Raw genomic sequence first — 15,840 nt, forward strand, 5'->3', positions numbered from 1 at the left:
CGTCAAATTGTGTAATAATATTTTCTATGATGTCAATATCCAGGGAGAAAAATAGATTTACTAGATTTGTATTGAAAAGGCGATCTCGCGCCGCCGACGTCCCCTTTCGCCTGTGCCCTTATTGTACGAAGTTTTTATTTTGTATTGCCACCTTTGTTGTTAGTAATGTGCTGATGCAGCTAGAGGCCTTAAATTTACCCCATTATTCATAAAACTTTACGGCCCTGATTTTAGTAGTTAATTATGTTTTATCCCTTTCTTACAAATACATAAGTCAAAATGACAGATAAAGACAAACGTTCGTTACATTCATCGACTCGATGTTTGATATTTGGATATATAATTTAATATAGTCGCACCAAACAAAGTCTGCAGCGGATTTGATAGCCCACGCAGTGTAAGTGTTATGTATACGTCATAATTTCATAGAAGTTTGACGTTTAAAATGACACTTTCACTGCGTGGGCTATCAAAATCGCTGCAGACTTTTTACGGTCTGACATGATTGTATGGATGCTAAGATGTTTTAGTAGCATTAAAATGCTTACGAATAAAATATTATTCGTCAGTTTTGGAGCTTCCTAGAAGAAAGCTTCATTTTAACATTAAAAAAACTCTTTTTTAAATAGGTACTGAATCGTCCGTGATGAAAGTTATATAAGTTAATAGCTAATTGAGGTTTGTAGCGCGTTTATGAATAAGGACGGTAACGGTAATATTTGCGATTTAGCACGGGAGTGTGAGGGGCAAGCGAGGCCGTCTTACAATTCATCGGAACTAGTGAGCAAGACCGTACCTTACCTACATACATTAGGTCACGTAACGATTTTCTCGTTTAATCTTTTTTAAGGCATAGTACGATTTATACCATACCTTCGTGCCAATAAAATCTCAACTTTAGCACTCCGATTTAAGGTTCAAATTAGATTGCACTTTCGGGAAATGTGACTAGTCTTCAAATTAATCATCAAAGCTGGATTAATTAGAATTGGATTTTTTGATGCGACCTGGAAAAAGGTTAATTAATGATTAAATACGCAGCAGGGACTGGACTGAACTTTCAAAGATTAATACCTACTAATGTTAAGTTCGAATGGCACTTATTTAAAACAAATGCCGATTTTATATAAAAATGTGAACCTTTATTAATAAAAATATGTAGGTACAAAACTCTGACCTTAAAACTACAATTAGAATTACATACACAGGTGACATTAACAAAAACATTTCTTATACGATTCTTGAATACCATCAGTTCACTTAAAAGTAACGCTATTGAAAAATCTTACCATAAAATTCCTGAAGAGAAGCGTAGCAAAGCGCGAATACGCGAGTAATTTTTCACTCAAAAGCAATTCAACGTAACGCAATGCATTTAAATTATACCGGATTTCAGAAGTTAAAGTGTTTCACCGAAACTCCATCATTCCAATTCCAGGATATTATATATACCTACAATAGATTACTATACAGTGTGGAAAGATAAGTGGGGCCCTGGAGGGAAACTACTTTAAATCCTTAAGCTGGCTCATTTTACTTAAAGGAGACATTCCTTTATTTTTAAAAAGAAACAAAACTGCAGTCAAAGATTTTCTAAAACTCGCTTGCCTCGCCCGGGACTCGAACCGACAAAAAATTCCAAAAAATAAACACTCGCAATTTTATTCTACTAGTCGATACAGTTAATGTTAATAATAACATTTCTCCAAGAAACATTAGGTCTTACACTCGTCTGTCGTATAAAATATCCATAAAATCTAATATTTAGTACTTACTCAAGATTTTTTTAGACAAGCCAAATTGAAGAAAAAAAGAAAAATCTTCAACTGCAGTTTTGTTTCTTTTTAAAAATAAAGGAATGTCTCCTTTAAGTAAAATGAGCCAGCTTAAGGATTTAAGGTAGTTTCCCTCCAGGACCCGACTTATCTTTCCACACTGTATATACATTAAATGATTTTGACATTTGGTAGAATGATAGTTCTAGCTTGATTTATCTTAATAATCATTTTCGAAATAACGATCCAATTAAGGTAAATTTACTCTACATAAATGTATGCTATTTAAGTACAAACGATAGCAATGAAAATAAGACATTTTCATTGAAATGTCTATTGAAAGTGACCCATACTTATCGCGCTTGATTATTACGAATACGTAATATGTTCCAATTTATGACACACGTTCCAAACGATGAACTATTTCGTCGGGTGACAAGCAAAATTCACTAACTAACACCATTGAAGTTATTGGACAATAAACCGTAATAAAGTGCATTGTTACTTTAATTTTTTGATAGTACTTAGTGACTTTTGCTTGTCACCCGACGATTTCGACAAGACAATGTCATTAATTTTTTTTAGATATCGTTAATATAGATATTTATACTTATTAATAGCTATTAAAAAATATATGTCACTATTTACAACTATCTAAAATCACAGGATAGACGAGTATATATGCCTTAACAATATATTGAGCAAATCTAAAATCTTATACACGTTTCCATTACATAAAAGCATAAAACAACATTAAAGGAATACAAAATATATTAAATAAGTGTAAGAAAATATCTTCCATAGAAATGGTAGTAAACTTAATGAGGGACCTAACCTATTACTTTTCTTGAAAAGAGACACTAATTGCTAAACTCTAGGCAAGCTTACTACTTAGTAAGGAGCCACGAAGTTTGAGCCACTAAGACATTTAAACATAAACTTCTATTGCATTTTGTACGTAAAAATAAATACGTGTAGGTACCTATGTTTACGTAAATCATACGTAAATAATAAAAGGCCTGAAAATAAATCGGTAATGTTTTTAAATCCTCGCTGTGTATCGCCGCATCATTGTTAGGTAAACGTCAAACTTTTGAACCACAAACGTCGAGAGTGGTTAGGCCATTTCATGAAAGTACACATTTTATAAATCGTCTGTATCAATAAAATAACGTTTAAAATCTGTTATTTTTGTAATGCTTGTCGTGGTGTAATTAGAATATTATTAACGTAGGGTCATTGCGCTAGTTTTCGTCCTGCTCTTGTTTTCGTCCACTTGACGAAAGTTGAATATAAACCTTAATTGCTGCACAAATTTGGAATTATTGCAAGTCCTTAGTCGAAACAATTTATCTATCTACCTAAAAAATATATTTCGCAAGTAGCAAATTAATCAAGTGGACGGAAACCGACACCGGACGGTAAACTGACGCAATTACCCTACTTTTATTTCACTTAGATAAACTCTTAAAAACTTAATTTCACCCAGTAAAATCTACTCAGACTTAAATATGCGTGGACACAGTGGAGACAGACACAGTGGACTGTCCGGGCTTCACGTGTCCGTTGCCGTTGGCTTCTTGCTCTTTCCTGGGTCTCCTCTTGGGGCCCAGAAGGAACTTCTGCAGGGCGCAGGCGGGCGCCTCCACGAACAGGTACAGGGGAAGGGACCAGAGGTACGTGGTGGTCACGATGCCGGCGTATAACATGATCTGATGACGTCACACGATCGTTACATTATGAAAGTTAAAGATTGCAACTTTGATGAAGTTAAAATGCATAAGCTTATTGTTCGTGTTGAAGCGAGTAACAACGATTGCTACCTGATCAGGATTTGGTTGAAATTAGGCCAATTCATTTTGATTAGCAGCGAGATATTATTAGACCGCAATGAAAACGGGATTCGAAAGTACCGCCAGCACAAGAATAATTAACATTATACATGATTAATGTAATACTAATATGTATGAACCTATTCATTAGTCAATCAAATATATATCTACACTCTACAGTCATAATTATTTCAAGTGCCGATTTTTGCATTTATGTATGTTATTTTTATTCACAAATAAGCTCTTTCGATCGCAAAAGGAGAAAAAAAGTGTTCCAGGAATACGATGGTGTTTCGAGCAATTGATTATCATTTATGTGTATATTCTACCAAGGCAATATCATTTCATGTAATTAGGTACATAAAAATAATTATTCATTATCGATATGCATATGTGCTAAATCTCATTCTCATCGCGGTTTAATAATAGATACTCAGTCATGGAATGTTAATGGTAGTGGTTGATAACCGAGAGCATGATATCATATCACTGATGTACAATTTTGATTTGAGATAAATTGGAAAATTATGTCCACTAATAAGTTATGAGTAAAACATTATCAAAACAGATGAGAATAGCCGCGTAGAATGGCCGGTGGGATACTTACGGCGGTATAGTCAGTGGCGTAGAAGGAGCGTCTCATCTGACCGCCGTAGGTCCGCAGCACGGTGGCGTGCAGCAACATCGCGCAGTAGGACATGCGGCCAAGCGGCTGCAGCGGGCCCCATTCCACGGCACCGACGTACAGCTCTATAACAACAAGTGCATTTTGAAGTCCGAGATAAGGTATTGATAGGCACCCACGAGGTACACTCGAAAAAGTTGAAGTCCAGCTTCGCGGCGGTGCAGGGCCATGAGCACGGCATGCCAACCGAATAAAGAATAGCATCAACACAACACTCACTGTTACACCTGTAGAAGCAACCGATGACGAAAATACACAGGGCAAAAGCGAAGAAGTTCTGGTTTAGCGCGTTGAAGACAGCGGCCTCGAAGGCGGAGGCCTCGCGGTGGTGCAGGTCCCAGCCCATGAGCACGGCGCCGCACGCCACCGGAATCGACACCAGCATCATCAGGCGCAGGAGCTGTAATCATTAAAAGTTGGATTTTTATGTCAGGTACAGAAACCTCTAAATCACACGCAGCTACTTACCTGGTAGATAGCTATTAGGTATCATAGATGTAGATAAGTATGTCTCAAATACATATCAGGTAGGTAGGCTATAATATAAACTTTAAAACCTATCAATCTAAAAGAATTTATAAATCAATTCAAAGGCTGGCGTCCAGATCAGCGTACTCTTGGAAAGTGGAAAACAGAACGGACTAATCCTTCTGTCCGAGCGCTTTTCTTATATTAAAGTCTGAAATCCCGAATCTCGAGCAGGAATCTTGAGTATCTCGAAATGAGATCGTCAGGACAATAGGACGACTTGAAATTGCAAATTGGTACAGTTTCTTTAATAAGATGGGGACCGGAGTGATTAGAATTAAGCGTAAATTGTTAACTGTCTAGAGCTTGATAAATTGGGGCTACAAAATGTATTGTCGTTTAACTATAATAAGTGAAGCTCGTGATTCAATACTTAAGTTTAATACTTATTTATTTACTCCTTCATTCATAAACTTTACAAGCCTTATTTATTTAATTTATGTTTTATGCATAGTATTTTCTTCGCTTACATCGGAATTTATCATACATCCCGTCCTGACGTTTCGAACCCTTTACAGCAGTGGTTCCTAACCTGGGGGTAATTACCCCCGTGGGGGTAAAACTGGTATTTTACGGGGGTAATAAGCTAACCTAATATAACAATACAACAAACGTACACGTTTTATTTTTTATTACCAATGGGAGGAGGGGTAAAATCAGGTTCCCTAGTTAGTCATAGGGGTGACCGGACTGATAAGGTTAGGAACCACTGCTTTACAGCTTTCGTGGTCAACATAGTTTTATTCCTCTCTCACAAATACAATACAAACGATAAATAAATAATTGAGACTTTATGAATAGGTAACCACGCTATAAAATTATAAACTAGTTTTATATTAAAATTAAGCAAAACAAAACAGACGCGACACTGATCTACTTACTTATATTTGATTAAAACGGATAAGCTGATATTTCTTAGCCGTTGAGTTTTAGCAGGATGTGGAAATAGGTCAAATTCGATAGAAAAACGAAAAGCAGGATTATCCAGTTGCCTGATAAAATATTTTTAATTTAAATTGATATCAAGTTCAGAATATAAAATGTTAAATCAGACTTATCTACTCTACTTAAATAAAATTGATTCTAGTTTCGCTATGGAGTACTTAGGTAAGTACGGATAACTTGGGTGTATGGTTATCATAACTGGAGTTTCTATGCTAATAACTGACTTTGAAAACTTGGCTTGCTAACTTCAAAATTCACTGCTTGTCTTTGTTATGATATAAATAAGTTCATAAGTTAGGATACGTAGTATTTGATAGTGTCAACCGACACCAGTCAACCTTCGGGTAAAGCAGCTAAATTGTGAGAGTATTATTAACCCATGAGTCTCATGAATTCTATCGTAGCCTGTAGGTTTACTATAACTTAATTAAAATCTCATCGTAATTTGTAAAAGTGGTGGCACTTTCATGAATTTCGGGTGAGTGATTTCAAATTTTTTCTATGGTAAGTACCTATAGTATTTAATAATTTCGTGGTTGTGCGCATAGAGGTAATAAATAATAATTATGTTCAGTGCACTGATCAACATGTTGTAATGTCTGTGCATCTAAAACTACTGAAATATTATTACGAGTGTATTGTAAATGCACAGATATCAATAGCATAACATATTAGTATAGGATTTATAAGGTTCGAAACTAAAATATTTGCCATCCTGTTAGATTACACAATAACTGTCCACCATTCCTGTGTGTAACCATTCCTAGCATTCTAATCCAGTAATTTTCAAATGATCATAATAGCACGAAATTTGCATTGCCTATCTGATATGCAATGCGCATCAGTTCAATTATTGGCGGATTTAATTCAAATACATAATTTTCATATTAAGCATGCAATAATTATTTTAATGGAACAATGGATTATGATCGTGTAACTATTTAGTGCTCATTCGGATTATATTTGGCTTACTTATTAGCTAAAATGTATTTTGTAAAATAAGGTGCTACATTTCTCTTAAGGCCCCGTAGGTTTATGTTCTTCTATCACTCTCACTGATCGTAAGCGGGAGCGAGATGCATGCATACATAACATTTAACAAAAACAGTAATCGACGAGTTCTCTCAAAAATAAATTCTCTAAAAAAATAAAATTACGCATTTTTAGAAGCAATTTGCATATTTTTAGCTTTCTCTAGTAACTTCATAGATTCGAAACCTGATTTCTTGACTATTACTGTATAGAAAAAAAAAACACGAACATAGGTTTAAAATGCACCTTAAAACTGATGCACAAAAGCAAAAAATATGGATACCTATTGCTTCAAATAATGCTCAATTTTATTTTTGATTGACGGACGATTTTTTTTGATAAAATTTACAAAAAACTTGAATTCAAAAACATGATATCCGTGATTACGGGAACGCCCGCCATCTCGCTAACGCTTGTGCTCACTGCTCAGTGAGAGTGAGAGAAGAACCCTTAACCCACGGGGTCTTAACATAAATGGGATACCTATGTGGCAAATCACAATCACAGTGCGTGGCTGGGAAAGTTAGATTAATTACAACATATCGGGTGATTCAGGTGTACCAACATATGTGGCTACCGAAGTTTCATAGCACGACTTGCTGATTGTTAGGTAACTATAATGTCTGGAAACGCAGCAGGTGGCTTGTAATCGAATATGTCTCTTACTGATCCAGGTATAAGACTCAAAATGTTTTGCTTACCATAGATTCCCTGAGATTCCACTTCTCAGTCTGTGCGCGGTGGTAGAAATAGGCAGTGATGACACCGAGGTGGTAGCCGGCCCAGTTGCCTTGCGCCGAGACGTACGCGTGGTAGAACGTGTCGTTGTACCCGAATATGTCTCTTATTGATCTAAAAATAACGTTTAACATCAATTTAAATTCAGGATTTCTGAAGATAATTTAGTAGATATTTTTATATAGGCATATAAAGAGCAACAATACAAACAGCAACAATGGCGGGTTGTATCAGCAGCGCAGGTCACCAGAAAAACAACTCGGTCACTCACTCAGGGAACAAGCTGACTCGGATAGGCAACAGCTTCATGAAGTAGCTCTGCAGGAAGGGGATGAGGAGCGACACGACCATGACGACGGAGAGCACGGGCACGCCGGAGCGCGGCCAGCGCCAGATTATCAGCATGACCACTAGCGTCACGAGGAAGAGCTGCGTGTCCGTACCAAGGTACCTGAAACGATGAAATGCTTAGCAATAACGCGATAGTGACGATTATTTTTGACTTGTTTGAGGTTCCAGCTGTCAGGTGTCTTTTGGAGAATGAGGACGACCTAGATGCTTTGTATTGTGTGCGGTCGTCTCGCCACAAAACATTTGTTAGACGCGGCCCCTCAAGAATATGCATAATTACACCACATTATTTTAGTTTAGCGAAATATGTGATCAGTTGTTAATTCTGCCCAGGCCGCGGCCATTTCAACCTGCTAGCTTTGACAGCTCCGTTGGTCATTGTAGTTCTCTGACTGATTGCTTCATTTTGGGAGCGGGCAGCGTTCATCAGCAGCAGCATTAAATATAAAATATTTTGTGGAAAGACGCAATGTATACTCCTATTGTTACTAACCACGCCTGCGGCAGGCACAGATGCTCGAAGGGGAACAGATTGGGGCTTAGGATGACGAGTTGCCACCAGTTGGCGCGGCACATGTCTCGCTCGCGCTTGACCACGGCGTCCCACATGGGGCCCGACCCCAGGTGGGGGACCCAGGTCATTGCCAAACCCATCACTACGAGCACAGCTGGCATTAGTCTGAAAAACGTAATTTATTATCTATAGCAATTATTTAATCACATAAAAACAATTAAGTAAGCACTTATGCGGTTTATGTACCTATATGTCGCAGCCAATTGGTTAAATTAGCCAGCTATTTAGATGCCTTGGCCGTCCATTTAACGCCGGCATCTAATTAAATGGCTGAAGAACAACCAGCCAAGTCATTGAAGCAGATGACTGGACGTCGTGTAGTCAGTTAGTTAAATTGGATAGGTATTTATGAGTTTATGGTAAAATAAAACTTTGTTGGATGAGCCGAAGCTTTTCCTTTGAGACCTATAAAATAAAATGCTCAATTGCTTCAAAATGAGGAAACCGTAGGGAATCGATTATTAATATTCCGCCTCAGGCGCCTTTACCTGATGGATATCGTTTATTTTTGTAATTAGTAGGTGCTCTAGGGGATATGGTGTCAGCTGGGAATGCTGGAGACCCTGATTCGAATACAGCCTCGGGCACAGGAGGCCTTCTATAGTAAGTAGCTTATTATAAAAGCTATACCTGACGACCGGTCTGGGTTCGAATCCCAGTTAAGGGCATTTATTTGTGTGATGACACAGATATTTGTTCCTGAGTATTTATATATTATATATATCGTTGTCTGAGTACCCACAACAACACAAGCCTTCTTGAGCTTACTGTGGGACGTAGTCAATCTGTGTAACAATGTCCTATAAAAGAAAATACCTGAACCATCTGTTGACGAGAGCCATAGGGATAGTCTTAAGCGAGAATGGGTGCGTCTCCGCGTAGACCAGCATCTTGTAGGCCATTAGGAAACCGCCCATCACGAAGAAAATCTGCACGATCACGCGCGCGTTGAACAGCAGGGCTTTGAAGAAGTCACTGTATGACTGCAAAGAACAAACACAATCATAAAAGGATTAGTAAGTATTTACATGTCAAATACAGCGTCGGTACATCCCGCTACATAAACCAAAATATAGTATTTAGGCGAAATATTTCCGATTTGGCGAACTTTTTAGCGTTAGCGCGCAACTAATACACCGAAATAAATATTTTTCTACAATACTACCAGAACGTATAGTACTTAAAAATATAGTTATACCTACTAAAATCCGGTAGTAATAACAATAGTAGATTGTACAACAAGGGCATAAAGTGACCTATTATTACCCGAGGCAATTTTTTGGTCTGAGCGAAGCGAAGACCAAAATAGCACACGAGGGTAAAAATGGACATTTATGCCCTTGTTGTACACTCTGCTTTTCACTTCGATTGCGAGGAAAATATACAAAAAATCAAATATTTTATGTTATTTTAACGTATTTATTCAAGAGTAAAGAATTGTTCTTGGGCCGGTCGGAGGCGCGGGGCACGCCGATCGGGAGAGCGCCGGTCGGGGGCGCGCCGGCAGGGCTGGCAGTTTGTATGGCAGAATTTGGACTTTATTGATAAGTCAATAAGGGTCGTAATAGATGATTTTACTTTATGCTCTAGAGCATAAAATGCGATTTTATGTCGTCTACGCACGACATAAAGGTGCACTTTTTGAGCATGAGAAGTGAAAAAAAAAATTGTATCGTGTAAAACTTGTTTTTTAAACATCACTGTTTAATTCTAGTCGAATGCAATTTAGTATTTCATTCTATATGTAAAGATGCAAGTGTTGTAAATATTAAACATTTGTCTCTTTTAATATATGCATCGTAACACTAACTATTGATATGTAAAAATAAAGATACGAGTGTACACGTTACTAGTAGATTGTTAACCAAGGGTTGAAAGGCACCCATTTCTGTCGAGGTAGTTTAGCCAATAGTCCGAGACGGAAATGGTGCTTTTCACCCGAGTTAAACACTCTACTCTTCATATCGAATACGAGGAAACCAAACAAGACAAGGCAATTTCGCAAAATCAGTAATTGAAGTACCTAATAGACCTACGGCCATGATTTTTTTCCTTAGGACTTACTTGCAATCGGAGACTTTACATGTGTGACGATTAATAACCGCTAGCGAAAATAATTTAGATTGCAATATTTACGAAAACACACATTTTTTAACAAACTGTAATTTTAAAATGATTTGCTCATTATAGTATTAAAATGAGCGGGATTGCCTCTTACTTTTTAATTTTATACTTTCGTTCTAAAAGCTGCAACAGACTACCGGACCGCAGCGCGACCTTGGTGCGCCGCACCACGTCATAACTGGTCATAACATAATGAAAGTATTTTAAATATTAAATAACAATTTAATTAATAATATAAGAAATTTTTATCTTGTATTTTATTTTATTTTCATGAATATAGTGCTACATAACTTTAAAAATCAATTTAATATCGTACGAACGTTTAACTGTGGCTGTATAAGATTCTGTCTTTGCTCATTTACGCAAGTGTAAGGTTTAAAATAGTTATTTGTACAACAACAAGAGATCAAAGTTTGATATTTCTTCGAGTGCTTATTTTGAGTCCCGTGCAAGCGAAAGATTCTATAATAGATTCACGAGCGTAGCGAGTGAATCTAATTTAGAATCTTGAGCGTAGTAAGGGATTCAAAAGCGCACGAGATGTAAATAACTTTGATCTCGTGTAGTACACAAAATTTTTCACCCTAAGCAGTGAGAACATACCTAGAGGGACAGAGATAATAGAACCCAAGTATATCGAACTTGTATTAGACCCCGCATGTTGAAATGACATTTGACTATAAAGGTCACTTGAATGTCATTTTGTCTCACTCAGTGAGACAAAATGACTCAGTGAACAAACTCGCATTTTGCTCACTGTTTTTAAGAAGCAAAGTACCCTTGTTCGAGCTGCTGAGGTGAAAAAATATTTTTGGTGTATTCCTTTTGGTTCCCACTTTATGAAATCGAGTAAATAGAATTCAACGAAAGAAATCAAGAATAATTTGTTTTTAACAATTTACTTACATCATTTTTTATAAACAAACGATCAACGTGGGATTAGTAAAATTAAACAATTACCAATTGTTCCAGGCGAGGAAATAAAGACACTATTTTTCCATTTTGTTTCCACCCAGTTGTTCGTGGGACGGGGACGCAGAGGAGTACACCACTTTTCTGCGCTAGAGCATAAACGTATCACTTTCTGCGCACCTTTTAGAACAACAACGACCCACTTTCAGAGCATGAAATATGAAAAAGTTATTATGTTATGGTTACTATAATGCATGGTATTCTGAACGAATCAAACAGTTGTGCCAACACCACGGTGTATGCGCGGGTGGCGGGGGAGGGAGAAAGGAATTGCGCAAGTCACAGAACAGCCATTGCGCCAGCGTCTTCCGTTGCGGCCGGTCTTTGGTGTTTTTATTTGGACAGGATCCATAATTTTATTGTAAACTAGTACAAGTGTATAGTATAAGTGTGCTTAAAAACTTGTCTGTTTTGTGAACATGGACGAAGACCTAAGAAACCTTCTAATAACGTGGAACCACACGCTTATAAAGATCTATATTTACAAGAAGAGCAGTGTACTGGTTATATATTGTTCACGTAACCAGAACCCACTGTGCTGAAGGGACTTCTAAACGGGCCATATTTTGACTGCAATATGTGGCCGGCACCTATCAGTGTCCTTCTCTAACATGTGAGTAAGAGGGCACCAATAGTTGCCGTTACATATACAACAAGACAATATAGTACAGCTAACTAGATTCTGGTTACCTTACCAGTACCAGGTTTTTTTTTCAATATATTGACTTCACGGAGGGGGTTATCAATTTGAACGTTTTTTGTATGTTTGTTAGCTTAGAACTCCGTCATTTGTAAACCGAAATGGAAATATTTTTTAAAATTTTAATGTAAGTATATAATTCCAGTTTGATCTCATTTTCATTACAAAAACTTAAAATAAAAATGAAAAATAAAACCTTAAAAAATCTTTAAAGAGGATAAAATATACTATTATCCCATATATCCTTATATGCGTCAGCAACTTACATGTTTGAAGCTTGGTGCCAAGTCAAATAGTTGCAATATTTAGCCGTCTATTATATGTATAATACCCCCAAACAACTAATTTCTATCTCCTCGAACCGCACCAAGGTCGGCATTCGGCTCGACAGTGTGTTGACGCTTGTAATATTTGGACGACTTCAAACATATCAGTTGTTAGCGCATATAAAAAAGATATTTTTCTCAAACATGCAATGAAATATTGATGTTATGTTCCTTATAATAGGCTGCGAAGTATGACGTTTCAGGTGCGGCTAGGACAAAAGGTCGTTAATGGAATTTCATACACATCTTGCAGGCCTAGGCCGGCAAAGTCCTCTTTTTTAATTTTCATTTCACAGATATTTGTGACACTACATCTTGGCATTCATCCATTAAAAAAAATTAGAGGCAGTATTTGCTTTATGGTTCGTAATGACACTCTGCCACTACGCCTATAAAAAAAAAAAAACAATGTTTGCTATAATTTGCAGTTTTATTTATATAAAATCAACATGAACTTAATAAATAATACATTCTATAATTTTATAATTTTAAATTATAAATTTAACTACACAAATAAAAACATTTAAAATATTTCATCTAAACGTTAGCGGTAAAAAGGTCTACTCAAACACGCGTAGTTATATTTTTAAAATTGTTATGGAGGTAAAGTTGAAAAATATTCATTCTGTTTTATTGGATTTATGGTGCGTTGTTGATTTTTTGACTTTAATATGAGTTCCGACGAAATAATGAAATTAATATTAATTGTAATCGTAGGCGTTGGAATTGGCAGCGTAAGCAGAATTGATTTTAATAACTTGCTGCCTCTGCCGCCAAGTCAAAGACGAAGTATGTATTTGGTTGCTTATGGCAATTTTATTATTTGAGAAACTAAGAAAAATGGCTTACAGTTTATTAGAAACAGTTTTGTGGCATATTTTAAATGGATGTAACTACAAATTCGTCAACACTGTGGAAATTATACTTATTTACTCCGTGCATAAAGCAACGATGTATGTGAAACATGATATCAACATGAAAGCCTATGTAAACTTATGTAACGAAAACGACAGTCAGACAGATACAAGGCGAAAAAATCAAAGATACATGAAAATATACGGGTAGTAAAAATACACGACTCGTGTAAAACATACGCGTGATAATGATATAGGTACGTGTTGGTTATATTTTGGGTGTACTTTACTTTTAGTTTTTTCTATAAATAAAACTTGGGTTTCGTGGATATTTTATTTTATTTATTTCATTGCATGTTTGAGAAAAGCACTATATATACCTCGGCGGGAAATGGGGTTGCCCGCGCTCAGACCTATCCGGCCTCGCTTCGCTCGGCCGTCTATATGTCTTCGGCCGGCAACCCCTTTCGTCCCGGCCTCTGTAGTAATGTACTATTATTCGAATTCGATTCGAACGGGCAACGGAAAAAATGGTTTGGTTGATTTGGAATAACATTACCAACTCAACCAATTACGTTAGTAATTTTATTAAGTATAAGTATATAAAAAATCTAGCTAAGTCGGTATATTTAGCCGTATTAAGTCTATTTCAGGATAAATGTTACGATCTGCTGGAAATAGGTTACAGTTTCAGAAAAAGAGGCTTCTGGGACAATTCGACGAAGAACCAAATTGGAAGTTACGAGTATTCTGAATGGCTTCTCTGCCTTTTGTAGTTTTCTTTGCGGCCCACGTAAAATGAAATCATATAAGTAAGTAAAGTCACAAAGTCACCACACATCATAGGTATATGATAGACATTACTACATACATGATGGTTATGATACTTATGTTGTAAACTTTCGTTTCTGAATGCCGTTTCTGTAGTATCGTGTATCAATCTACATATTTTATACTTACATAGGTACCTCATTAAATTTAATATTATGTAGGTAGGTACACATTGTGTGACCCATACTACTTATGTTTAAATATTGTATGCATGTATAATAAGAGCGTCCCTGTACACTATTGTAGGGCCATTACCAACTGAGCGTCGGGGCAATAATAATAATAACATCCGTATGGCCTACTTGAACTTCTTCTGAATATAATATGATTGCTTCCAAAAGATAATTATTATTTGTATTTACACATTATTGTTTGCAAATGTAGTAGGTAGGTACGTACGGTAATAAACTTCCACAGGCATAATTGTTTTAAATTATTTTATCGTGCGTGTCCGCCGTGCCGCGAGGAAATGTGCAACCGCCGCTGCCGGGCCTTGGGTTGCCCCAGTAGTTTGTGGGTTGCCCAACGCGGCCAATATTTGTTTGCCAACTTAACTACATAAATAGGTAAGTACATACTTCGTACGGCAGACGTCTACGGAACTGTTAAAATAATTTAATCATATTTATGCAAGATTTTGTGTCGTAATTTTTAATAAATTTCATTTTATCGTGTTTTTTTCCCTCCAAAAATTAACTTTTTGCATCGTCCAAAAATAATAAAATTGTTACAGAATATTCAACTTAAGCTCTTTCATATAATATCCTACTTAGAAACTTGACTTAGTAGCTAGACTTTGAAATTTTGGCCCCCTCCTCTCATATTGGACATTAAACAAATAACTTTAGCGTGGTCTAGGTCAGCCTTGTTTACATCTATTCCAAATTTCAAAACGACAGCGTAAGTAATTCCTAAGATATTTACGAATGTGACTGACAGAAATATAAACGGACAGACTCGCACCATACGGGTTCCCTTTTACCTTTTTCGTAAGGAACTTTAAAACTTTACTCACCCTCGCAAATTGCCAACCTCGGTTTTCGGTTTTGTTTAGGCATAGGTACGTTTGGTTTGGTTTCGTGTGCAGATGGTTAGAAATCATTTTTCTTCAATTAACTTAGTCGTGAGACTCGTGAGAATGACCTTTCCAGTGTTGCAAAACATAGTTATGTTTGGTCAGTGCATAAGTTTGACAACTTACTCTATCGACAGATGGTTATTTGCTATTGACCTTAAAACCTAATCATAATCATAATCATAATCATCGCATTTATTTGTGATAAACTATAACATACACAAGTACAGAACAACAAAGAAAGTTAAACATAAAATAAATAAATAGTTTACCACGAAATGGTCCCGCCTCAGCATAATGCTAACCCAAAAGTCAGCGCTGATCTTCCGGTGAGACCATTTGTCCTGAAACCTGATACTGTGATGTTCGAATATGCTTTTACAGGATTCCGTTGATGATCAATCAATTCTATAAAGAACATACCTACTTATAGCGCTGTAATATGTGTCTATTAGTAAAGAAATATTTTTTATATCCTGACGAATAAAAAGTTAAGAC

The 15,840-nt window shown here is 36.5% G+C and overlaps 2 protein-coding genes across 2 annotated transcripts in view; one reads left to right on the forward strand and one right to left on the reverse strand.

The window, feature by feature from the left end:
• LOC134800998 (uncharacterized) overlaps positions 1-15,840 on the forward strand; it is a 201,707-nt gene that overhangs the window by 103,757 nt on the left and 82,110 nt on the right. The gene's annotated exons all lie outside the window — the stretch shown is intronic.
• LOC134804436 (O-acyltransferase like protein-like) overlaps positions 3,216-15,840 on the reverse strand; it is a 37,992-nt gene continuing 25,367 nt past the window's right edge. Inside the window, exons 7-13 of the mRNA XM_063777479.1 lie at positions 9,277-9,443; positions 8,380-8,565; positions 7,807-7,986; positions 7,499-7,649; positions 4,512-4,692; positions 4,215-4,357; positions 3,216-3,487 (exon numbers count right to left, since the gene is read on the reverse strand). Of these exons, the coding sequence (XP_063633549.1) occupies positions 3,281-3,487; positions 4,215-4,357; positions 4,512-4,692; positions 7,499-7,649; positions 7,807-7,986; positions 8,380-8,565; positions 9,277-9,443 (1,215 nt within the window). The 3' untranslated portion in view covers positions 3,216-3,280. The remainder of the gene's footprint in view (positions 3,488-4,214; positions 4,358-4,511; positions 4,693-7,498; positions 7,650-7,806; positions 7,987-8,379; positions 8,566-9,276; positions 9,444-15,840) is intronic.

This window comes from Cydia splendana, chromosome 2, assembly GCF_910591565.1.
Source record: "Cydia splendana chromosome 2, ilCydSple1.2, whole genome shotgun sequence".
NCBI lineage: Eukaryota > Metazoa > Arthropoda > Insecta > Lepidoptera > Tortricidae > Cydia > Cydia splendana.